At 39.6% G+C, this 26,383-nt stretch overlaps 2 protein-coding genes across 3 annotated transcripts in view; one reads left to right on the forward strand and one right to left on the reverse strand.

Moving 5' to 3' along the window:
• The window catches only part of slc12a5a (solute carrier family 12 member 5a), a 178,900-nt gene extending 158,238 nt beyond the window's left edge, over nt 1-20,662 (reverse strand). The window contains exon 1 of one of the 2 annotated variants that reach the window (XM_084929353.1): nt 20,296-20,662. In XM_084929353.1, the coding sequence (XP_084785479.1) occupies nt 20,296-20,461 (166 nt within the window). In that variant the 5' untranslated portion in view covers nt 20,462-20,662. The remainder of the gene's footprint in view (nt 1-20,295) is intronic. The other variant, XM_084929354.1, reaches the window with a different exon arrangement.
• Nucleotides 20,460-23,436, forward strand: LOC146387616 (uncharacterized). The gene is made up of 2 exons (XM_084929730.1): nt 20,460-20,472; nt 21,579-23,436. Exons 1-2 carry the CDS (start codon nt 20,460-20,462, stop codon nt 23,237-23,239), a joined length of 1,674 nt encoding a protein of 557 aa, XP_084785856.1. The 3' UTR covers nt 23,240-23,436.
• Nucleotides 23,437-26,383: the final 2,947 nt, after the last annotated feature.

A 26,383-nucleotide genomic window follows, 5' to 3' on the forward strand; every position in this document is an offset into this window, starting at 1 on the left:
CTTTAGTCTCCCCATTGTTCCTTGTCTGTTTGTCCTTTTGCCCGTTCCCCTCAAAATATTTGTGTTTTAGCATTTTTGTTTCATTTCCACTTTTACTTTGATAGCTGGTTTTCTCATGCCTTGTTCTCCTCATTCTTGGAATTGTGTATTATTTGGACTTTTTGGGGATTTTTGGCTTTTCCCGTTTTTCTTCCCTTCCTGGATGAGCGACTTGCCAAAGTGGTAAAACCAGCTTCTATGAGTTGGAGAGACTGAAAGTCCAGGTAAATGTGATGAGCTGTTATCATATTGATGATTTGTGTATTTATTCTACATAGTGGAACATAAAGGTTGCTTTTTTTTTGCCGGGGCGATCGTGGCTCAAGAGTTGGGAGTTCACCTTGTAATCGGAAGGTTGCCGGTTTGAGCCCCGGCTTGGACAGTCTCGGTCGTTGCGCTATACAACTACAGGCCATTTACCATTTTTGTTTCAGCTTTCACACTTTCCAGGGAATAACGTTTGCTTTATTCATTACATAAGGTGCTGCAAGATGCTTACCATGCCTGCCTAAGAATACAAAACTACCTTTTTCAGTAGGCTGGGATAATAGTTTAAACAGACCTCTGTGTCTCTTATATTATGTTCTAAACACTGTTAACAAACAAACAATCTTTAATTTGATTTGTAAAACTCAAATGTACTGTAGAAGGATTTGTAATGGTATTTGGCTCAGGCATACTCTGCAGTCACCCTCTTGACATTGCACCACAGCAGTGGCATGCATGGTAATGGTGATGGAGAGTGTGTACCCCCAACCGGGTGCAACGAGCTGACAGAACCTTTGGACTGTGGAAGAAACCGGGCTGTGGAACAGCTTCAGTGAAGTGTATGCATCATTCTTCCTCCTGCCTGTTGCAGCTCTATGGCGACTATTCTCGTAGCCAAACAGGCAAAAACATTAACATTCACAACACAAAATTTCAAATTTAGAGCACCTAATTAAAATTCATTTAGCTAGTGGCACAACTCTTACATCATACATCTTCCCTTACAGTTCACCTTTTCAAAACCAAAACCAATGCCTGGGCACCGCTCCCGGTCCCAAATAATTTTCCAGCTGGAGAGAGACAGAAACACAGTGAGCAAACAGTGTGCAGCGGCCCTGAGGGACCGGAAGGCCTAGTATAATTCCTGAATACCAGCCCAGCCCCATGGGGATCCATGACCTGTATCTCTGGCCCTCTGCTCTCTGCCTCCACTGCCTCAGTAGATTGAGTCTGTACTGTTCTCCAAATCAAAATAACACATTAGCCCTGCAACTACAGTATGTTTAGTTCTCACATTCTGGCAGAAGTCGTTTATTTTAGCAAACTACGTCGGATAAATTATCATAGTGACCTAATAAAAATAATCCAGTCCCCATTGCTCCATTTACTATCTCCAAAAGTCGCATATATTTTTAGTGTGGAGAAATTATGGCAAACTTTGCAACACAAAAAGTGTCCTGTGAATGGTCCTCCCTGGGTTCAGCTGTTAGATTTAAAGAGAGGAGAGCTGAGAGACTTGGCACCTCACAGATCCTCATGGTGCTCTGTTGAGGACTCATCCCACAGGACTAAAAAATAAATTCAGAATGATGAAACTAACTGAAACATTGTGAGATGCTGACAGTGACAAGTGCAATGGAAAGAAATCACATGCACAACAGAGACATGTCACTGGGAGGTAAAAGAAAAGCACCATCCCCATTCAACTGCCTGGTGATTGTCTATGTTGCTCTTTTCAGTCAGAAACAGGTGACACATAGGAATATCTCACCTCATTTCATGTTTTGGTGAGAAAAACAGTGAAAAACATAAAGACCCTATTATAACTTAAAAAAAATAATTAAATAAAACAAATCATCTATATCTTTACAAATAAAACGTAGCTTGCTTCGTCTTAAAACGAACCACTAATGTACTAATAAGAAGAGGTTGTCAGGGTGCTGACAAAAAAACAAAAATGAAACCATTAAATATACTGATTTTGTTTTATTGTCTCATCCCTGGTAAACACTACAATAAATCATAAATACCACACCAAAGTGAATATTTATTCAACATTCTTACCACATAAAAGATCAAAAATACATAAGAGTTTTTAAAAAGTGCGCCAGTCTCGTTCAGTCTGTGTTATGTTGGTCACTGAATACAAAATCTCATGTCTAACAGACTGCAGAGGAGCTGTTGTGCCACAGAACGAAGCCAAGTGACTGAGTCTGTGATGATGTGCCATTATTTGTGTGTATAGCAGGATGCTCTACCTCTCCCTGCAGTTGTTTCCTCTCCTCCCCCTGTTTTTCCTGTGTTAGTGTCGCCGAGGTCTGCCCTGCAGCTTGCCTACATGTGAGGAAGATTTTGTCACTTTCTATCAATCGGTCCTAATTCCCCACCTCCCCTATGTGCAGACAGTTACATAACAGCATAAGGATTTCTGGGCTAAGGAACGTTTACACCCCCTCTCACTGTTCTTTTCTCTCTGCATCTTTCTTCTTCTTCACATACACACCAAAGCATTCACACACACACACACACACACACACACACACACACACACACACACACACACACACACACCTTCTCCTCACTTGCTGTTATGCTTAACAAGCCTCTTTCATCATACACACGACACAGACCGTTGTGTAATTCCCTGGCATCCTGATCTCTCTCATTGGAGGCTTTTCTACACCATCAGTCAAACTAAAGGGAACACGCATAGATGCTGGCAGTCTTGATTAAAAGAAAACACACAACTGCCCCCTGCTGACTTAGTCAAGAAAAGCACATCTGGGTTACTGCAGAGAAATTAATTGCATAAGCTCAACAATTCTCGATCAGATTTACTGTTAAATGTTCTATACAAGCATGAAAAAGCACCTAGAACTCTAAACCCTTAAACAGCTAAATATCAACAACACAGTAATATTTCTTTTCTCTTTTTTTTTCCAAGACATACATTCAGCAGCACATATTATGAGCTCATCTTTAAACCAGTTAATAGGCTGCCCTCTCCTGTTTGGTCCATGGCACCACAATTCTCTCTTCAACCATACAGTGCGCCACCCATGAGGAAGGTCTTTGTAATTATTTGATTCAATTTACAGAGCTGTATTGAAAATTAGATAGGATCAGGGCATTACATAGGTCATGCTGCATAAGGTGTATTGATCTTCAGTATATTAATCCTTCCTGCTCTGACACACAAAGAAATAACAGAATGAGTGATGTTGCAAAAGCTATGGCACTTATTGCCAAGCTAGATTAGAAATCAATGGCTCCTCTGAGGGAGAACATTTCTACCATGTAATAGCATTAAAGTACGAGGACAGATGAGCAAAGAGACAGAGAAAGTTAAAGTGAAAGGGTAAAGATTTTTGATGAAAACTTGGACATGGTAGACCTTCAAAATTCTACATACTTCTTTTTAATATATTTGTGTAGGAAACGCAGAGATAAGGATCATACATGGTTTACAACTAAAACCCCTTACAAATGACAGATTTTTTTTTAAACCTCTTCTCAAATTTAGACAAAACATGATTCAAGAATTATGTCCTTTATTTAAACCACAGACTGTATATTAAGGTAGAAGTAGCTTGGTCTTATGTTACACTGACTAAGCGCAGTTTGAAGACCAAAGTTCCAGCTCAGCGTTGGTAGCATTTCCTGTTTGGAACAAGAAGTTTCAATAGTAGGAGTGCAGGGTGTTGCCTTTCAAGAAAACTCTAGTTTACTGGAGACACTGACAGGTTTATGCTACATAAGGAATGTATCATAATGAAGTAAAGTCCTTAATAATGCAGACAGAAAAGATAGAGATGATACAAAAATGTATGGTTTGGTATGTGCCTCTTTTTTGAGGTTAACATTTGGCGCATTCGCAATGCATCTGCTGAAAAAGGTCAAGTAATGCAATATATTTGTTTGTCACTTATAATTCTTAAGGAACTTTAACACAGTTGGTGTGAGTAAAGTGAAGAGGTGACGTAAAAGTGATAACCAAGTCCAAGAATTCAAAGACAAATGGGTAAACAAAGAGCCAAAAGACACAAGAAGAAGGGAGAACAAGGGAAATCAGGAACAGAAACTCAAACTAACATCAAAATCTAAATGCAAAACACTAGAATTACAGTAAATAGAAAGTTATTAGTATTCAGGACCCAAAACCACCACAGAAGACAAATTATTAAGGTTAGGGTTTCAAATATAAAATGACTTGTTACTAGAGGTATAAAAGGGATACGTCCATGATGGCTGTGCACATCATTTAAAACTATCACCTCAAAATTGTACAGATGGCAAACATCAACTTTTTCTTTCATACATCGCCTTGTTCCCAAGTTAGCATTCTCAAGTGATTCTAATTGAACTTCTAATTGTACTTTTTATGTACTTTTCTTTTTAATTATATATATATATGTTTATTTATTATTATTATTATTAATTATTATTCATTATTCATTATTATTATTATTATTATTATTATTATTATTATTATTATTATAATATGCAGAAAATTTGACATCTAAGCATGAGGTCAAGGTCACTTATATCCAAGCTCAACTGACATTTTTAGTAGATGCAGTCACAAGATTTTCTGAAAATGTAACATCTGATCTTGACCTTGGGGTTGACGTTACTGAGATTTAAACTCATCTGAGATTGTTAGTAGAAACACATATGATACTGGTTTGAAACGCCCACGTTGCTGTGTTCTCAAGTTATCACTTTCACAAACTTGGATGTCTACATTGTCTGCCCATGATGACAATCCGCCATTAGCCTTTTGTGGCTGAGAGGTAAAAAGAAATATCAGCTTTACAACTGCAAACTCAAACCATCTTCCTTGAATAAACTTTACTGGAACTGTCACCAAACCAGCGGAGTTTGGGCCAAATCTGTTAACTCCGGATACTTTTCCAACTTGTCTCAGTGAGCAATTTTAACTACCTTTACTCGCATTTGCTTTGTTACACTAAGCCACTAGTACATTGACGTGCGGCAGGCTGGACATGCTAAAGATTGCAAAATTAGGCAGCATCACATGATCAATATAACATGGGTAGCTGTGTAGCCATTGTTAGGAGAGTTTGAAAAACCTTCTAGTTGGCCTATGGTAAAATATGCTACTACTACTACTACTACTATCATAATAATAATACAACTGCTTTGATTCATATGAAACAATGTGATTTTTATTCATCACACAGCCTGTAATTATAGACATCTTTGAGTATATCATTTTTCACCCATGACTCATTCTCCATGTCCACATAAAAAACAGGGTTAAATAAAATATTATATATTATCCCAGTATTACTGGGGATTGTTCTTGATCCAATGCAATGCAATGGAAACTGAAAACCAACTGTTGTATGGTTAGACTGATTTGACACTGAAATAATTTTTAACACACACACACTTTATATTCTTATTATTATATCTTTAAATTTCAGTGAAAACAAAAGTTCTCTGATACTGAAAGAAAATCTCACATCCTCCTTTTGTGGAAACAGAAAGCTATGGTAACAAATGTGTTGGTAGAAATACTCAAGTACCACGTTTTTCCTGTCAGCTGTTCTTCCTTTTCAAGATAAGCTGTGATTACACAAGTATTTCTGAGTCTTAATAAATATTCCATAAAATCCTCATCAGGTGGCCACATTGTCCTTTTCCCAGAAGTGACTGAAGCAGGCATCCCACTATATTAATCCTAGAATAGCAGTCATCTACAAAAGGCCTTTGTGACTGAATATCAGTGCTCACCATCAGCCTGTTCCTTTATATCAAAGAGGCTGCCTATTAATATTTACACAAGAGCCATTACAGCACAGAGGTAGACATGCCTGAATCAACACACAAACAATCCTCAGTCTGGTCAGCCAACAGTACATTATAATGGAGGAACAATTGCTGGCAACCACTGTTAGGTACAGAGTCCAGTAAAATTTAAGTGAATATTAATATTAGTAGTACTAATTCTCTCAGGCAAGTGTTATTGTAATTTCTTTAAGTAGTGTTTAAAAATAGCTCTCCCAGCTAAGGACATTAAAAGCCCTCTTTGTTGATAACACACCATTTCAATCATTTAGAGTTTCTCTGGCTCTGAAGAGGCCAATCCATGACTGATTGCATTCCACTGTGTGTTTTGTTGTCCAGGTATGTTTTTACTTCACTGACAATGTATTTCTCATGCTGAAAAATGAAGCACTTGTAAATCAGATACTTTGCAGAAGGTCCTAAAATCTGGGTCATAATCTGATGGTGCTTTTCTGCATTCATACTTCTATTAATTTTGAGTAGAGACCCAACAACACAAGCTGAGGTCTAGGAGTGTGAGGTGCACTCACTAGGACTGCACTCTTCTGGACAGGGACCCTTGATGGTGTGCCTGGAATCTAGTGGAGCCACTTATCCAGGTTCATGGTTACAGCTCCTAATGCTCCCATTATCACTGCGACCACTTTGGACTTTAACTTTCACATCTGGTCCAGTTGTTTCTTGGCCCCCTGGTACGTCTCTATTCTCTGATATTCCTCTTTTCCTCGGGTGGGATTGCCTCATCTATCACAACTGCAGTCTTCTCTTCTTTGTCAACCAAAACTATCTCTGTCTGGAACTCAAAGTCCCACAGAACCTTAGCCCTGTTGTTCTCAACCACCTTTTGTTAAATCTCCCACAGGGACTGGAAGACTTCTGGTTCATACAGATGTTCCTGAACACTATCCCAGCCACTTGGTTTGCCTCCAAGTGTAAGCTGTCGCAGCTTGCATCTTACATCCTGTTACTATGTGCTGGACATTCCAGGGCACCTTTGCATAGTCAACAGTCTAAATTCTATCAGCTGTGGTAGATTGTGTAGTGTAGATAGTGTAAACCACTACACTATGTAGCCACTAAGCAGCATATTAAACAACGCATCAAAATAATTTAATTACTGTAGAAGAACATTACAACATTACTGAAGAATATTATGGAAAAGTTCAGAATTAATTCTGGAGAATGGTTGTATGTTGGTCTATGCAGAGACAAGGCGCAGCTTTGCAGACCATTGTCTAGATGTGCTTTTATTGTCACTGAGCAGTGCAAAAAAAATGTGGAACAAATCATCTGCATGCTAATCTAGCTTGTGGTGTTTTTGGTCTTGGCACTTGTTAAAAAAATAAGTTAATACATACAAAGAGGGGAACTGAAACCAAGATTTAACAAAAATGAGACTGTCCACTGAAACCACTGTCTGAGCTTTTCATGTTTTTTTTTTGGGGGGGGGGTTTTTTTAGCTTTCCCCCCTTTGACCTACCTTTTAACCAATAAGCATTCGAACAAAACATCGCAACATCCCCAATAGCCTAGGCATGTTGGGTTTTTGACGACTCCACACCCCACGCCACAACATATAGACAACTATTTGCAAAGCTCTGCATATGACAAATACACAACAATGCTAGGCACTTGACCTGTTGTTTTGTGGTATCTTTTTTTGAAAACTTGAGTTTGGTCATTTGGCCTTCACAACCTAGATTTTTCTTGAGCCAGACAAAATGAATAAGAGATGGATCTGACTACATTGTAATGACTTGTCAATCACAATGTTGCAACGCCCCAAATCATACTATACCACTAAATTAACTGCATGCTTTATTAAATAAGATTACAATTTCTTTATAGTTTGACTTCTTTTCAAAACCAAAAGACTTGGCCTGTGCTGGCCTTGGCATTGTTATCAATAACAAATATAGAATACTGCCAGCCATGCGCTTTGTCATCAATGTCTAGGTCTAGTCTGGGTAATAATGCCATGTAAATACATATAACACATACTTTTCCAGACATTATACGATGACGGTGCAGTTCAGCGGTGGGATTTACCAATAAATAGCCTTTAACCTGCAAGATCCCTAGTGGTTTGTGCAGTGATGGGCTATCAAATCAGGGAGAAGAAAAATACCACCGTTTGTGCCATGGGGTTATTGGGTTTTGTTCTGTGAATTTGTCTGCGGTGTTCACAGTGCTCTTATACTGTGTCACTGCTTCTGGACAGCATTTGCCTGGAGGGAAACAGAACACCGCAATACAGATTAAATCTCAGCCAAATCAGCCTCATGAACCAAAGCACAGAGGACAAATTGAGTTACGGTTATAAACGTCATATGTCTGTGTTTCTGCTACATTAGTTAATACATTAATAAAACGTGATGATGAGCACATAAACACACAAACAGTTTCGACTGAAAACCTCAGTGGTGAAGGCTGAGGAGTGCATCAATGAGTGATTGTGGTTTATAAAGAGACGATCCAGAATAACTACGGGCACTCATAGTATCTCTCTCTACATATATATAAAACACCACAGCACTTTACAGGAAGGGCCAGAGTCGTCTCTATTTTTTGAGGCGACTGAGGTCCTTCAACATCTGCCAGAAAATGCTCAGGATTTTCTATGAGTCTGTTGTGGCCAGTGCGATCCTCTATGCTGTTGCATGCTGGGGGAGCAGGCTGAGGGTCGCAGATGCAAACAGACTTAATAAACTAATCCGTAAGGCCAGTAATGTTGTGGGGATGGAGCTGGACTCCCTCAAGGTGGTGTCGGAGAGGCGGATGCTGTCCAAGATAAAGACAATGTTGGATAACACCTCCCACCCACTCCATGACATGCTGGTCAGTCACAGGAGCACGTTCAGTGAGAGACTGAGATTACCGAAAAGCACCACTGAACGACACAGGAAATCTTTCCTGCCTGTGGCCATCTCCCTGTACAACGCATCCACTTAACACACTGGTTACAGCTACAACTACACATGTTTCTTTTCCAGCTATTTATTTATGAGTGACTTATGTATGTATATATATGTATATATTGTACTATTCTTAGTTAGCGTATTGTCTGTCTTGTCTTAATGTTGGTTTATAATGGAGCACTGTAACAAAAAATAATTTCCCCCAGGGATTAATAAAGTATTCTGATTCTGATTCTGATATATACAGACATACAGGGAGTGCAGAATTATTAGGCAAGTTGTATTTTTGAGGAATAATTTTATTATTGAACAACAACCATGTTCTCAATGAACCCAAAAAACTCATTAATATCAAAGCTGAATGTTTTTGGAAGTAGTTTTTAGTTTGTTTTTAGTTTTAGCTATTTTAGGGGGATATCTGTGTGTGCAGGTGACTATTACTGTGCATAATTATTAGGCAACTTAACAAAAAACAAATATATACCCATTTCAATAATTTATTTTTACCAGTGAAACCAATATAACATCTCCACATTCACAAATATACATTTCTGACATTCAAAAACAAAACAAAAACAAATCAGCGACCAATATAGCCACCTTTCTTTGCAAGGACACTCAAAAGCCTGCCATCCATGGATTCTGTCAGTGTTTTGATCTGTTCACCATCAACATTGCGTGCAGCAGCAACCACAGCCTCCCAGACACTGTTCAGAGAGGTGTACTGTTTTCCCTCCTTGTAAATCTCACATTTGATGATGGACCACAGGTTCTCAATGGGGTTCAGATCAGGTGAACAAGGAGGCCATGTCATTAGTTTTTCTTCTTTTATACCCTTTCTTGCCAGCCACGCTGTGGAGTACTTGGACGCGTGTGATGGAGCATTGTCCTGCATGAAAATCATGTTTTTCTTGAAGGATGCAGACTTCTTCCTGTACCACTGCTTGAAGAAGGTGTCTTCCAGAAACTGGCAGTAGGACTGGGAGTTGAGCTTGACTCCATCCTCAACCCGAAAAGGCCCCACAAGCTCATCTTTGATGATACCAGCCCAAACCAGTACTCCACCTCCACCTTGCTGGCGTCTGAGTCGGACTGGAGCTCTCTGCCCTTTACCAATCCAGCCACGGGCCCATCCATCTGGCCCATCAAGACTCACTCTCATTTCATCAGTCCATAAAACCTTAGAAAAATCAGTCTTGAGATATTTCTTGGCCCAGTCTTGACGTTTCAGCTTGTGTGTCTTGTTCAGTGGTGGTCGTCTTTCAGCCTTTCTTACCTTGGCCATGTCTCTGAGTATTGCACACCTTGTGCTTTTGGGCACTCCAGTGATGTTGCAGCTCTGAAATATGGCCAAACTGGTGGCAAGTGGCATCTTGGCAGCTGCACGCTTGACTTTTCTCAGTTCATGGGCAGTTATTTTGCGCCTTGGTTTTTCCACACGCTTCTTGCGACCCTGTTGACTATTTTGAATGAAACGCTTGATTGTTCGATGATCACGCTTCAGAAGCTTTGCAATTTTGAGACTGCTGCATCCCTCTGCAAGATATCTCACTATTTTTGACTTTTCTGAGCCTGTCAAGTCCTTCTTTTGACCCATTTTGCCAAAGGAAAGGAAGTTGCCTAATAATTATGCACACCTGATATAGGGTGTTGATGTCATTAGACCACACCCCTTCTCATTACAGAGATGCACATCACCTAATATGCTTAATTGGTAGTAGGCTTTCGAGCCTATACAGCTTGGAGTAAGACAACATGCATGAAGAGGATGATGTGGACAAAATACTCATTTGCCTAATAATTCTGCACTCCCTGTATAAAAGACATATAAATGCACACACAGTCATACATAGAATGCCATAACCAGGTATGTATAGTACACAGGAGCTTCTGTGCGGAGTATGTCCTGGAAGTCCTGAGGTCAAAATGGAAATCACCCCCTAGGGGAAGGGAATTTTTTTAATGTTGTTTAATCAAGGCAGTTACGTTGATTTTGCAGAAGGGTTTATGCTTTAACTGTGATCTCAAGGCTCCTGTATTCAATATTTTCAGATCAAATATGAATCAAATGATTGTGTTTATGTAATGTGCAAGGTGTAAGAACGCCACAGATAATGAGCACTCACTGTGCTTACTGTCTTTCAGCCACTTGTTTTGGATTTACGGTCCACAGCTTCACTCTCATAAATCTCATCAACCCTGTTTCCAACCACAAGCAGCTGTTTTATAAGCAAAACAAGCTTTGATTACCCTTCTGTACACTACCTGACGTCAGACCAAATAACAGGAACAGAGCATTTCAAACAGTACAAGTGAAGCTGTAGTCAATACAAGAGAAAGTTGCCAGTGTCTTTCGACACAGATAAGTTTGAAACATTGCAGGGATTAACTGAGTAACAAGAAGCCACAACAACAAGGCAAGTCAAACCTTCACTACGCAGTGCTATCGGAAGACAAGTAATAAAATTTAAAAATTGCTCATATTGTGACTTATTATTAAAATGACAACAGTTAATTTTTGCAGATCATTTCTGCAAATCTAAGCCAATCACAACAGAGATTTCCAAATCCACCAGGACTGCCATACACCACCTTATTAAGTGACTGTTTAATCAAATTTATAGAAAAGTGACATGTGATATTTACAGTTATTGTATTAGTTATCTTCTATTTAATGTTTGACCAGTTTAATAGGCTAACTGAAGATATCTATCTTGTATTAGTTATCTTCAGTGAGCCAGTGTTTGGCCAGTTTAATTATGAAAGCAACTTTAAATCATTTGATCTAATTTACATTTAAATTACAGATGCATTGATTGACCAACCAGTGACCAGAATCGGGTAATTTCCAGTGTCACTGGCCCTAACCAGTAGCCTACTGGTGTGACAAATTAGAAGCTGGTCCAAGACACAGCAGCGCAGGCAAACAATGTGCATACACTCACAAGCTAAACTTGTCATAGTCCTGGGTCACTGATAGAGTATTTTCAGTTTTGGTTCTTGTTAGTTGGTTCCTGAATATTTATTTTCTAGTGCCTTTAGAGCTTGTTATTTATAGTTTTTGATTTCTGGTTTACTTCTGTTTGTTTCCCTTCATGTCCAGTGTGTCTCTGTCTGATCTCTGTGTCCTGTCATCAGTGTCCCCATATTTGTTTACCTCCAGTCTCTCCAGTCGTGTCCCAGTTTATGTATGGTCTCTCTGTTTCCGTGGCAGCCTGTGTTCCCTGTCTTGTCAAGTTAGTACGTCCGTAGTCCGGTCCCTGTGTTAGTCCCTTCCTGTTCCTGTAATCTTCTGTGTTTCTTGCCTTTGTCTCTCATGTCTCCATGTCTGTTTAGTCCCACTCCCAGTCTCACATTCACATGTCTTCGTCTGAGTCTCAGTGTGTGCTACTTCTTGTTTTATTTTGATTGCCCCCTGTACTTCACTCTCTGCACTAAATTAAAAGCGTAATGATTTTCTCATCTTATCTGCAACAGTGCTGCAGTTTATGGTTAGATTTTTTATGTATAACCATTTTATCTTTATCATCATCAACATATGATAAATTGTGTGTGGTGGAAGAGTCACATGATGCATGAAACGCCTCTTTTTAGGTGAATATACATAGAGCCTTAGCAAGCAGTGATAATCACCGTTGTGATACCGGTCATTTCCATTGGAGGTTTTAGGTCATGTCATGCCAGCTAGTGCAAAAAAAGTCTACCTGTGTTACACTATGATCTGATGACCATCTGATCACATTTACCTTCAAACAGCTGAACATGGACGTTTTAAAGAAGCTAACAAAGACTAAAGTTCAAGTTAGCACAGCTCAGAGCCAGCAGATTGTTTGCCTGCTGTGTTGATCATGCTCTCATAGTGTGTCATTACTTCTGGACTGCATTTGCTTAGAGAGAAACAGAACACCATGACACACATTAAACCCCTGCCAAGTCAGCCTTATGCACCACAACACTAAAGACATGAGACTGGCTTATAATTTGGTCCTTTGCTGGGAAGAGCCAAAAGATCAAAGCAGTTATGATTAACAACTGAAAAAAGAAAATGGGTGACGTCCTGTTATCTGCTGAATTTATAATCATATTGGAAAATTATTCAAGCACCTTACATTTTTTTTCTAGCATATAAATATATTGAACCTGCTTTTTGTTTGGTAAAATAAATCAGGTAAAGCTGGGTGTACAGCAAGTCATTTTCAGTCAAGTATTTAGCAGTAGCAGAGCACTTTATTTTTGGATGTTTCAGTGAGAGAAGATCATGTAACTTGGTGCAGCTTGGGAAAAAGTTCACTGATTTCTTTTATTATGAAAATAATATTTTGCATTGAAGGAAAGTTGATTTTGCAGTCAGGTATATTGGAATAGGATAATAAAATTGCTTTTAATTTGTATGATTTATAATTTAAATGCTAATTATGTCTTTTTTTTTTTTTCTGCCTGTCCCGTTTGGCTCTTTTGCCATCAGAATTATTGTCTAAAGGCGAAGAAAGATGCCCAACGGATTTACTTTACCAAATTGACCATCCCAGCCTTGCCGTAATGGTCCATTTGATTCACCTTTTATTGTTTATTTTATTTTCACTTGCTGAATACGGGACAGACTTGACTGGGGGAAAGAAGGGGAGAAAGAAAGAGGGAAAGAGAAACAGCTGAGAAGAGGGACAAGGGCAAAAAACAAAAACCAACAGAATGGGCAGAAGAAAAAAAAAAAATACATATATCGATCACCTGGATCACCTGTTGAGAAAGAAAAAATAAAACAAGCAGAAGAGAATAAGAGTAATAGAATAAACAACATCACAATGATATATGGGAATATGACAGTAAATACTAAATATTAAACATTATTGTGCAGCACATAAGATCAACAGAACACAGTGTGCTTTGAGGTAGGAGCCAAAAACGGGTGTAGTTTGTGGGTGTGATCACCCGTGTGTACACTTGTGAGCATGGACGCGCTTGTTTTTTTAAAAGGTTCCTTCATGTAATGATCTGCTAGAGGGTGTGGGGAGCCACTGCCCCATCCTCCAGGGCATGAAGCAGGTATGGAGGAGATCAAAACTCCAGACATCCAGAGGCTCCCAGAACACAAGAGACCAAGGAAGACCAACAGAGGGGCAGCCGCGCCACTGTCCCAGAAAGAGCTGAGGAGAGTCCCAGATGAGGGCTCACTCAGCAGCCGCGGAGCAGAAGCCAGGGGGGGTTGCAGTGACGTGCCCGGGAGCTCCGCCGGCAGCCAGCTGTGCCTGAGTGACCGAGCCCCAGGCCGAGAGGCCGGGGGCACCCCACCTCCGAAGTGGCCCGAGCGAGCCCCAGGCTCCAGGCCCCGATAAGCGGCCGCCAAGGAGTGAGCCGGTGTGTACCTGGACGCCCATCCCCAGACACAAAGAACCACCAACGCACCGATGTCTGAGGGAGTCCGCCACTGGCAGGGGAAGTGGTGGGGGAGATAGGCCTCCATACCTTGGAGGGCCTGAGATGTCCCCAGAGAGGTGGCGTCTGATACCCAACCTGACATATAGACACAGACATACAGGCACACACAGATACAAACATCCATTCCCACCCTCATGCTCTCATATGCACTTACTCCACACTCAACCAACGTGGAGACAAACATAAAGAGACGCTGTACACACGATCACACTCCCCAAGCGTACTCTACGAACCGGGTCTAGGTACCCTTGCCCCTGGAGGGGGGAACTGCACCCAGACCCAGGTGGTCTGGGTGCAGTTCTGAACTGCAAGCAATACTGCAGATTATATTATGTGCAAGTGTGATTTCAAAAATCTTATCAATAAATGTGGGCTTTCTGCTAGGCCAGACTCTGAGCTTCAAGGTCGCTTTGCTTTACCATCTACTGTGAACACCAGCATATCTTGAACCTATCTGCAGCCCATTCCACTGAACCAAACAGATTTAACGAAGATATATCTCTTCACAGGGAGGCAAGGTCAAGGATAGAGAGGGCACTTGGCAGCCAGATGCAAACTGTCCTTCCTTCTGCAGCCAAACCGACTGGCTGAGACGACCGAGCTCAAATCTCCCTCTGGATCAACAGAAACAGGACCATGAGTGCAGGCCAAGGGGGAAGAATTCAGATACTGCTTTGGTCACCAGTTAAAAATAACAGTAAGTCCAAAGAAGTTGTAGTAGATGGTAGAATTATAACATAGCAAGAGAATGCCAACAAAGGCATAATTACATTGACAAATTCAAACCTGCAGACCTATGCAAAACCCATTTAATTCTTTTTTGCATTTCCCTTGAAATAATTCTATGTACTCCCTCTGTTTCAGCTAAACTATCCCTTACACTCACGGACAAACTGTCATGATCTTCCAGCGCCAGCAAATATGATACAAACTCACATGGTCAATATGGGATGCACAATAGCATCAACAGTTAGCCTATTCATCAATAAGATACAAAGAAAGAAAGAAATCAGCACAAATTGTCATATAAAAAAAAATCAATTTAGGCATTTTTCAAGGTAACATGAAAACTGAATGAAATATTGTCAAAATAATTCACAAAGAAAACAGATTAATGGATAATAAATGAAGCCCTTCTAAGAATTTATGGTCAAGTTACATCTGAAGTAAAAAAATTCCCAGTCATGGTATATAAGTAAAACAAAATAATTGTTTTTAACTATTTTAATTATTTAGAGGAAACTTTTCAAAGTTGTTCTAGACAGAGTATGACCTTAGGGGCTGCACCAAGCCAAACATAAGATAAATATTATTTTGAACTGTGTAACATAATAGTACTTTAATAGAGTCCAAAAATAAAATTATGGAGGCAGAAAGAAAGAAATTGAAACTCTACTAAAGGGAGTGTTCTCCCATTAAAATTATATTTAAAACACTAAGCTGGCCTGATTTTCTCTACGAGATCACTTCAAAGCTTCAGAATGCTCAATGTAAAGATACTGAGCCCTTTAATTTTAAGCAAGGTCCCAAAAAACATGCAAACATCTGCCCAAGAAAGCATTGCTCCAGAGAGTACAATGTTAAGAGGTCACACAATGGACCTTAAAACCTTAAAAACCAACAATGACAAAAATATCTCAACAAGAGAGATCTCAACATGCCAGGATCAGAGCATCTCATGGGTAGACGGTATATCTATAGATCTACATATCATGTGAGAGACCACAAACTTACCCCTGTGGTACACCATGCTTAATAGATGCAAATAAAGACATACAGTAGCTGTTTATTTGCTCAGTTTGTCAGATATTGGGAAAACTATGTGAAGACTGTATGTACTGGATATCCACCATCACAATGGCTGTAGACTTTCCAGTAGCAGGGTTTCTTTGAAGCTGACTTGTACTGGTACTCATCCACAATGAGTGCAGTTGGAGTACTTACAAAATACAAACTAAGAAATATTGAGAATGGGATCAGCAGTAAAAAATAATTTTAGTAGGGGGGCAAAAGTTCTGTAACATGGTTTGAATTCCCAACACAAAAATCAGCAGTCTCATGTTGTGGGTCCATTTTCTGTGTGTCAGTAGCTACCTAAATTGGTTAGCTGTTGTGTGTATGCGTGTCTCTGATGTTCCAATAGTTTAGTTTCAATTCAAATTAACATCTTAAAAAGCCAAAGTTAGACCAACAAATAGCATTCCATGAGGTAAAATGACTGTTTTTGTGAAGAAAGTCAGGTGACTTTGATGATGGCAAATTCCTATTGTGTTTTCACCAAATAGATGAACTCGAATCAACTGTAATGCTGAATGTATACCTTGTACAGTGTGTAGACAAAAGGACAGCAAAGGTGGAGTGTCACATGTATAAGATCGAAGTGAGAGAGAAAAGTAGTAAATACTGGCACAGCTTAATGGAAGAAATACTTTACGTAATGCAGATATTAAAATGTATTGTTTAAAAGGGGTACCATCTCATCCTAGTCCTATGAAACAGACACTGTGATACAACCACCCATGGTCTCTTTTGACAATAATTTCTTCTCATTTTGCTTCTCTTTTGCACTGCTGTAAAAGAGCAGTGGAGGTTGAGAAATTAAAGATGGTATTTAGTATGTTAATTAGACATGTGCAGGAGGTGGTTAGTATCAGGTTAAAATGTACTACTCTTGTAGATTCAATAATTTTGAAAGAAAATTCACATCAAAACTGAACTGGATATACGTCAGAATAGTGTAATCAGAATCAAAATCTCATTTGTTGCCAACTACTTACACAAACAAGGAGTCTTAGTGCCATACAATACAATAACACAAAAAAAGAAAATATAAAATAATATAAAATACTTACAGAGAAGGGGGAAGTGTGAAATCTAAGTGTGAACATCATTTGCAAAGCACTCGACTCAGTGCAATGAGTCCAACGTGCAATGTTTTTATAGCGTACGTGAGTAAGTATGTGTGCTAATGTAGCACATTAATTATAAGGAGACAGGGTGGGAGTACTAGGCTTTGTTAAGTAGTCGAACTGCTGACAGAAAGAAACTGCTCTTGCAATGTGACATATTGGCCCTGATGACCCACAGCCTGCTACCAGTATATCACCAGGGTGAGAGGTGTCAGCAGCAGAGCAGGGCGATATGACCAAAAATATTTATCATGATATACATTTGAAAATTTGTGATAACGATATAACTGATGATATAATTGACACTAGACAAAATACTTTATAACTCCACAACTTTATTAGTGCAAAAAAACCCATCAATGTATTTTCACTTAAACAAGCAGCTGTTTTTTATGTGCATTAAAGTAATATAAAAATTTTACCATGCAAATGCAAATTCCTTGCTGACAGTTAAACCAAAAGGCATTTCCAGTGGAAATTGGCCAACATATCCTCAGCATAACCATGTATAATATCCACAAAACTTAAAAAGAAGTTATACACACACAATACGGTAATATTATGTTGAAGCACAGTATGTATCACTCCGCGAGGCTCCTGCCTAATATAGCCGTAATGCTCCGACAATCTATCAAGCGGTGCGGCTTCGTAGCTTAGCAAAGTCGTACTAAAACATTTGACAGATTTTCGAGCGCCATGTACGACATAAAATCGTTTCGAGGTCAGTAAACACAACCAGAATTCATACATAAGGCACACGGGATTATAAGAGGCACTGTCGATTTTCAGAAAAATCAAACGATTGATTTTAAGTGTGCCGTATTTTCCAAAAATGATGGTAATAACAACGGCCCGCTAGCATGCTCTAGCAAAAATAGTGCTTTGTTGTGTATCTGACGGACGAAAGCTAAACCAGTTCCACACCACTGAAGTTGCAGCATTTTTACAAACCAATTGTGGTTCATCTGTTTCATTCAACGATCCGCGTTCACCCTTCTCATTCTCCGTCACCGCCATGCTTTTTCCGCCATGTGCGTATGAAAACAAAGGCACTGCGCATGTGCGTTTTACCCATATTCTATCGCAATATTTCATTTTCTTATCGTTGCCCAACATTATACCGGTATTACCGTGAACGGTATGATATGGCCCAGCCCTAGTCAGCAGCAATCTTTCTTGCTGTTTTGACTCTGAGAGTTAATAGAAATGAAGATTTTTGGAAACAAAGAACATGCTACAACCCAAACTGTGGCCTGAAAATTAAGGCACAAACTGAACCATGGCTTTAGAGAATCGTTACAAACACTAGTTTAAAAATATATTAATACAGCTTAAATGTTAATATATTGTAGAGCCCAGCCCTACTCACAGGTTCAGCAATGTTACAACAGTTGTTTTCCCAGGGGTACAAACATGAACAGATTGATTTCATAACGGTACCTGATAAGACAGAAAACATTTTACTGTGAGACCATTTCTAAGCCAACTCTAGTGAAAATGTACTGCATCACCATGGCAACCAGCAAAATGGATGCAGGGATACCAGTCTGAGCAAGGTGTATCATTAGGGAGAGTCCTTAAATAAAGTGATCCTTGTCTCTAAAGGAAGTAGACTGTGAGATACATTCCTACTGACTAGTCTGTCTGTCAAGTGAAATGACTGTCACATACTGGGGCACACACACAGGAGTAAGTGGCCAGTTCTGAGCCACTTGTAGCAATAATGGGAAAAACTGGACTGGTAGTGAAAACTATTTATTCCCAATTAAGGAGGCAGCTGGTTTCACTGTATAAACATGTGAATGCTACTGAACCTTAGCACACCAGAAGTGATGTAAAGAGAGAAATGTCCAGGATCAAAGCTAATATATGAACTAAAAAAGGTAGTTACTCAGGTAGTGATATAGTTAACCAACAAGTGCCAGAACTGAGAGTACAGACATAAATAAATAAAAAAAAACTGAATTATAGTGTACTATGACAAAAAATATTTAATAATTAACTCTTTATTCTAAATGGTGTTTCCACACTGCTGCTTGCAGCTCTACAAAAAGAATCAGGCTGAATACCAAACTAAGGCTACAGTTCTTTGAATAAAGTGGAAGCTAATCTAGAGCTCCAATAAAGCCATTTAAAGGGAGTCTGGGGAGCCTGGCCAATTAGTATGAAATGTCATTAATGCAGCAGCCTTACAGAGTATGAAATGTATTAATCCATTTGCAGATAAATCTCCATTTGCACTTGAATGGACATGAATCATTGTACTTTTTGTCATTCTAATCATAGTTAATGGTAAAGGCCTCCATTCCTGGACAAATGGGGATTTCCATTTGTTCCGCATTGCTGTGTTTGATTCACACAAGGACTGAGGGGACGTTGATTCTTTCATATGGGCAAACTGGTGACAGAACTTAACCACTTTGGCACAGATTACAAGGAGACAGAGCTGGAAGCAGGACTACTCTGGGCTGCATTGATGGAACTGGAAAAAAAACTATTCTAGAAAGTGAAAATAGTAAAAGAGAAGGTTTAATGCTCCTTATTAATTATAATGTCCTGGGTTTTACCAGCTAAATTATCCCTAACCTTGGGAACAACTCAATATAAAAGGAAAGAACAATTATTAGTTCTCCATTGAATTTAAGCCTTACCACAGAAACTGTATATTACTTGACATTGATACTCCCTTCAAGACAGGGTGCAAGTAGTCTTTTCTGCTCACATACTGTAAAGCCTAACAAATAAAAAAAAAATATAGATCTAGAGATAAATACTATAAAATGCACCAGCACATACCCTACCTCCTGAACTGAGAAGGTACTAGATTACTTGTAGTGCAGTTAAATGCTGTGGGAGGGGAAGGAAAATGCCTGAGACATACAAAATTTAGCAGGCCATATGATAATTAAGTCCCCAAATGCTTTGTTTTCTGTCTCACACTGCATGCATCTTCCAATATTTTGAACAATGCATGCACCTGTAACATCACAGTTGCTGAAGAAAAAGGACAATGCAGGATTTGCTGTACGCGCCTCTGTTACTGACCAGACGGTGCCCCAAGGGGTTATTAGGAATTCAAGTCACACAGAGACAATGTGGTGTCACCGAGCAGCAGTCAAGCATTAGGGTTGCTAGCATATAGCGCACAGCTAACAAACAGGGTGAAGAAGCCGGCTGGAGGATCTCCTTACCTTTCAGCACCAGCACCGTTTCAGTACCAGCTGCAGCCTGTCCCTCCGCGCTGCTGCTGCTGGTGGTCGGGGGCTCGTCTCCCTCAAACAGCTGGTTCACCTCCCCCTGCATGTCGGAGGGGCGCCGGTCGCCGTCGCTCTTGGAGACGGTGAACCTCTGGCTCATGGTTGTCGCCGGTGAGACAACAGTCGGGTCTTCTTGTCACGGTGCGGGGTGACGCGGACGGATAAAGACGGTCAAAATGCCCTCACCTGTCTGATTATAGTAGTCCACTGTTACAGTCTATGGAGTTTACCTCCTACTACTCAGTGCTGGACGAGCAGCCGCTCTTTGTTGGTCCATTAGATGTGTAATACCGAGTGGACCATCTCATCAACCGGTGTCTGCCGCTGCTGCGCACCTGGGTCCTAAAGCCGAATATTTCTTTTAATAAAAACAGCAAACGTAAATACACATAGTAATGCACGAAACATGATGATTATGATTTTTTTTAATGAGCTGGTATTTTTTATTTCTCCTCATTTTATTATAATCTTTCCTATATCTAACACTAAGATCAACGCAGCTCTTTGTGGCTCTAAATTGGCCGTTGCTGGGCAACCAAAAATCGGTCTCTGACCCAGCTGTGGTAATGTGCTGTAAAGTTGAGGGGATCTTTCCTCAATAATCGTCATACCGCATTAATAAAAAGGAAATTAGAAAAGATACATCAAAAATACATTTCCAGCACTACTAGGATTTTTTAAGAGGATCATTTGCACCTGTTTGCTATAAAATAACTTAATAAGAGATATATATTTTGAGCAATGTATGATAAAGCCATTAGTCTTGCTGTTATTGAAAACACATGATAAAGAGGGCAAAATTTTGACTTCTCGCTTTATTTTGCACCAGGACGCATCATCCCAAACACACCGGCAATGCTGTAAAAGCATTGACAAGATCTGCAAAACTGAACTATTAGTCTTCCCACAGACCAGACCTGGAGGATGATCTTGACACAGAATGGAACAAAAGAAAAAAAACATAAAAATTCAGTTCTGACACGAAAGTAAAATTCACGTCAGATCTACTTTAGTTTCAGAAAACCAAGAAAGCAAGGAACAAGACAAACAGTCATCCCATTCATTTCCCTCTTATGGTCTACGGCCATACGCTGATTTCTCCTTAACGGATCTCAAAGCTCTGCCCTCAAATTGGGCCATATTTAAGTATTTTTATCATTTGATCTTTAATTTGTATTTTTCCCAAAATTTATTATTTTATGTTTATGTTTATGTAGCTTGCCTTCAAGACTTTGAAAAGGACAAAATTATTGACCGCCTTACATATCACCGCCTTTACCCAGGGGATGCCATACCCTGCATCTACGGACTTCCTAAAATCCACAAGGAAGCTGTCCCACTCAGACCCATAGTCAGTAGCATAAACTCAGCCACTTATAACATTGCTAAACACCTTGCTACCATCCTTGCTCCCCTTGTGGGGAACACCCCACACCACATCAAGAACTCCACCGACTTCACTGACAAGGTCCAGAAACTTACCCTAGACCCAGATGAAACCATGGTGTCCTTTGATGTAGTCTCTCTCTTCACTTGCATACCCACCACGGAGGCCGTGGAGACTGTCAGAAAACGACTACAAGAAGACAGCTCCTTGGAGGACAGGACCAACTTCACACCCGATCAGATTTGCACACTGTTAGACCTCTGCCTCACCACTACATATTTCAAATACAACGAAGGCTTTTACAGACAAAAACATGGCTGTGCCATGGGCTCCCCCGTGTCACCTATTGTAGCCAACCTTTACATGGAGGAAGTGGAAAGGAAGGCTCTTGGCTCTTTCAAAGGAAGAGTACCCAGCCACTGGTACAGATATGTGGACGAAACCTGGGTCAAAATCAAGACACAAGAAGTGGAATCCTTCACTGCGCACATTAACGCTGTGGATAAAAACATCAAGTTCACCAGGGAAGACACAAAGGACAACTGTTTGCCTTTCCTGGACTGCGCTGTGCACATTGAAGAGAACGGCAAACTCAACATCGAAGTTTACCGGAAGCCCACACACACGGACCAGTACCTCCTCTTTGACTCCCATCACCCTTTGGAACACAAACTTGGAGTAATTAGGACCCTACACCACCGGGCAGAACATGTTCCCTCTAAGCCTGAAGGAAAAAAGAAGGAACACACACATGTAAAGGAAGCACTCAAAACGTGCGGCTATCCTAAATGGGCGTTCTTAAAGTCAGCAAAGAGGCACAGAAAAGAAGACCAGACACCAGCGAGGGAGGATAAGAAGGACAGACGCAACAACATTGTCATCCCCTATGTAGCCGGTGTATCAGAAAAACTTAGGAGAGTTTTCTCCAGGCATGACATCCCGGTGCATTTCAGACCCAGCAACACGCTCAGACAAAAACTGGTTCACCCGAAAGACAAAACGCCAAAACACAGACTTAACAATGTGGTGTATGCTGTACAGTGCAGCGAGAAATGCCCAGACCTCTACATTGGAGAGACCAAACAGCCACTTCACAAGCGCATGGCACAACACAGAAGAGCCACCTCCACAGGACAAGACTCAGCAGTCCATCTGCATCTTAAGGATAAAGGACACTCTTTCGAGGATGCCAATGTTCACATTTTGGACAGAGAGGACAGATGGTTTGAAAGAGGAGTGAAAGAAGCCATCTATGTCCACTGTGAGCGACCATCTTTGAACAGAGGCGGGGGTTTACGACACCAACTCTCTGCCATCTATAATCCAGTTTTGAGATCCCTTCCCAGACGCCTTAACGCCCACTCACATCCTGGGCCATCTGACCTCAGGAATTCGCATGATAAGGTGGGGCCAGGTTTCACAATGAACACACCCGAAACTCTGGCTGATTGGGACCCACACCCAGTTTCACACCTTGGCTCAGGCGATTAGAGGATCATCAGGGGGTCCTTTTGTCCCTCTGTGGGGGGATACTCCCACTAGGTTTATATCTGGGACTCTCCACCATTTGACCTTAGAACTGAAGAAGCTTCTCGGATGAGAGGTGAAACGTCTTCAAGTAACTTAAAGAAGTCCAGACGCTTTTCTTTGCAAGCTCCTTTGACTACGATGACCTGGATGACTGAGAACCTTCACAGACTTTATGTTGTAATCTAATGTATTATTCGCCATACATTCGTTCTGCTTTGTTAATCTATTGCGTTGTTGTAAAGTGTTGGTGGATACCATAAAACTGGTTTGTATCGTGCCACCATTTGGCGATGAAAGGTTAAGGCAAGTAAGCAGGACGTGGACTGTTTTGTGACCGTCACAGTTTATAATTGTTTTAGATGTAATATCAGGAAATTGTAAACGTGTCTCCAACTGGAGATGTTTTTTTAGTTTTTGGTTTTGTTTGGAACAACCCCCCCTTTTAAAACTTTTTCCATTCTCTTCCTTTTTTTTCTTTTTCTTTTTTCTCTTTTGCTACCAAATGGCATACGAGTTGTCTGAGTCATAAACTTTACGTCCTGCAGAAGCGACAAAGAAGGAGAGCAGGCAAGTGTCATTACCCATCCTTAACCAACTCATGGTAGCGTTGTGGGGTCTGGCAGTCCTGTGGTATAATAGCCTACTCACATAGGGACCTTTAAGACTGCACGGCTGTCTGAGGCTGTCTGGTAAGTCTGTCAATAAAATGTTGGTCGCATGTTTCATTTTTGGATTTCAACTTTAGACAGCAAAGACCAGCAAATACATATTTTTAAAAACAGACATATACACTATATTTACTTTCCCACAATTCATTATTTATTGTGATCTTTGTGTGTAAGTAAAGTTACACTTTGGCCTTTGAGAAAAGGCAGGAGACATATTGCATTTTTAAATTCTCTCATGTCTCTTATTCATATAGCTAAATTTTTCATTTTCACTTTATTTTTTAAGCTATTACTGACTAGAACTTTCACAAGTTTTTACAAGTGTAGTTATTACACCGTTGGTCCATGAATTAAAGTCAACGCCTAGAACGTTTTTTTAGGGAATAGAAAACCAAAATTACCATATTTAAACCCTCTGACATTTACATCTGCTGTTCTTTTGATATTGAAGTAGGTGGACTCATCATAACAATGTCTAAATATGCATTCCACTTTATGTAAAATCATTTACAGAGGTTGCAAATTTCAAATGACTGTCTTTTTGTCCAGATAGGACCCCTGGAAAATTCTGCTGAAACAGTGATTATTTGAGGAAATGAGTCTTTGGAAGATTGAGTCTTTTGACAGTTGATTCCACACTGAATTTCATAAATGTTTAATAGCAACAGAAATGCGACAGAAAAAATTGGAACACAGCACTTTAGAGCATCCTTAAAATAGACACTGCCCTTACTCTGGACCTCAGCAAGTTGGATGAATAGGAGTTGAGAGGTAAAGGACAGATATAAATGCATTATAATGATATTTTGAATTAATATTCAAATATTGTTCATCTGTAAACTGTAGTGTTTATTATTCATTCTACACTCTCTTCAAATCTTTAAACTAAAGACAACACGGTTTCAAGTGCACATGATTGAAATAAGCAAATATTTATTATAGCCTGTCTCTCTACATTCACCACAAATTACTCCATGTTGACTGCACCCACTGGAAGGCAGCACGGGGGTAATACAAAACTCTGTCTTGTACGCATGTGAAGACCTGTGAGAAGATGTTTAGCACTGCTTGTCGCATATGGGGAATTTCTGAAGAAGCATATTCAGTCTTGCCATCGTCAACTGTGCAGTTCTCGTAGTCTGTATGAAGAAAAAAAAACAATTAGAAACTGTAGAATGTGCAATTGTGTTATACTGTTTACATTATAATGTTAAGGAACTGCAGAAAATAAAATGACACGAATCACTCTAAAAGTACAGGTTAGCTGTAAAGACATAAAGGTTTCGTCATATTCTTTTTTCACATCTTACCATGATCAGAACCAAAGATCTGTGGTTTGTACAAGTAACGACATTCTGCTTGTATCTCAAATGCCTCCATTTCATCATCAGTGATGGACATTCGCTTACCTGTTTAAAACATGATTAAATGTCATAATCTGCTATATAATAGCCTGCTAGATAAGTCAGGTAAGAAAGTGCTGTAAAAACATCTGTATTGGAAATATTCAACATATTTTCTTATCACATTTGTCTGGGTCCTTACTTAAAAGCACAAGAATGTCAGTGAAGCCATCTCCCTTTATAACAATACAATCATGGCACCTCCTTTGAAGAAGTATCATTACATTATCACTTTTGGCACCTGTTGTAAAAAGAAGAGTTATTAAAATACATTTAACATTTGAGATTTACATTTTTAACATCAGAATTATAGTATTATAGATACTATCACAAGTGAAGATATTATTATCTACACAATAAAAGAATGTGGAAAAAGTCGAAGAAGACAAAAGACAACAAAACTAGTATGCTACCAATTCTTTAAAAGCTTAGAAATTAAACATGTATATGATTTTCATAACTGAATTTTCTCTTTTAGTGCTTTTATGTTTTTATTGATTATTTTGTGAATGTTAAAAGGTTTGAGCACATAATTAATCTGCAGTTAAAAGGTTTAATAGTGACTGAAAGAAACAGACACAAAGAGATTCATAATTAAAGTCCAGTGACACAAATGTTTTAATCAAAACTCTTACCCTTGCTGTCAATCTCAGTTATGGTGCTTTTTCCCTAGTGAATTTTTGAAGTTAAATTTTTACACTGCCCAAACCTGATTTAATTAGTAGTCAAAAGACATAAAGAATGAAAAAATAACTTTAAATGACATAATGAAATATCAAGCACAAACACTGGCAAACATACAGTATAAACAACAATTATAAGGAAGAAAATTAGTTACATTTTCAGTGAAAAGGTGGCTTCATAGATGTTTGCTTCTTCCATTGCCGTAATGTTCACATAGATACCGAAAGGTAGGACACTGAATGCAGTAGCCCAGCAGCTGTTTGAGGACATGGCTATAAGGTACCATTTCCCAGTCAGCTGAAATGAAGACATTGTTTGTTCATTCGTTATTTTAGTTTTTGTTTGTTGCT

This window comes from Perissodus microlepis, chromosome 5 (assembly GCF_051167445.1).
Source record: "Perissodus microlepis isolate ML-2025 ecotype Zambia chromosome 5, ASM5116744v1, whole genome shotgun sequence".
NCBI lineage: Eukaryota > Metazoa > Chordata > Actinopteri > Cichliformes > Cichlidae > Perissodus > Perissodus microlepis.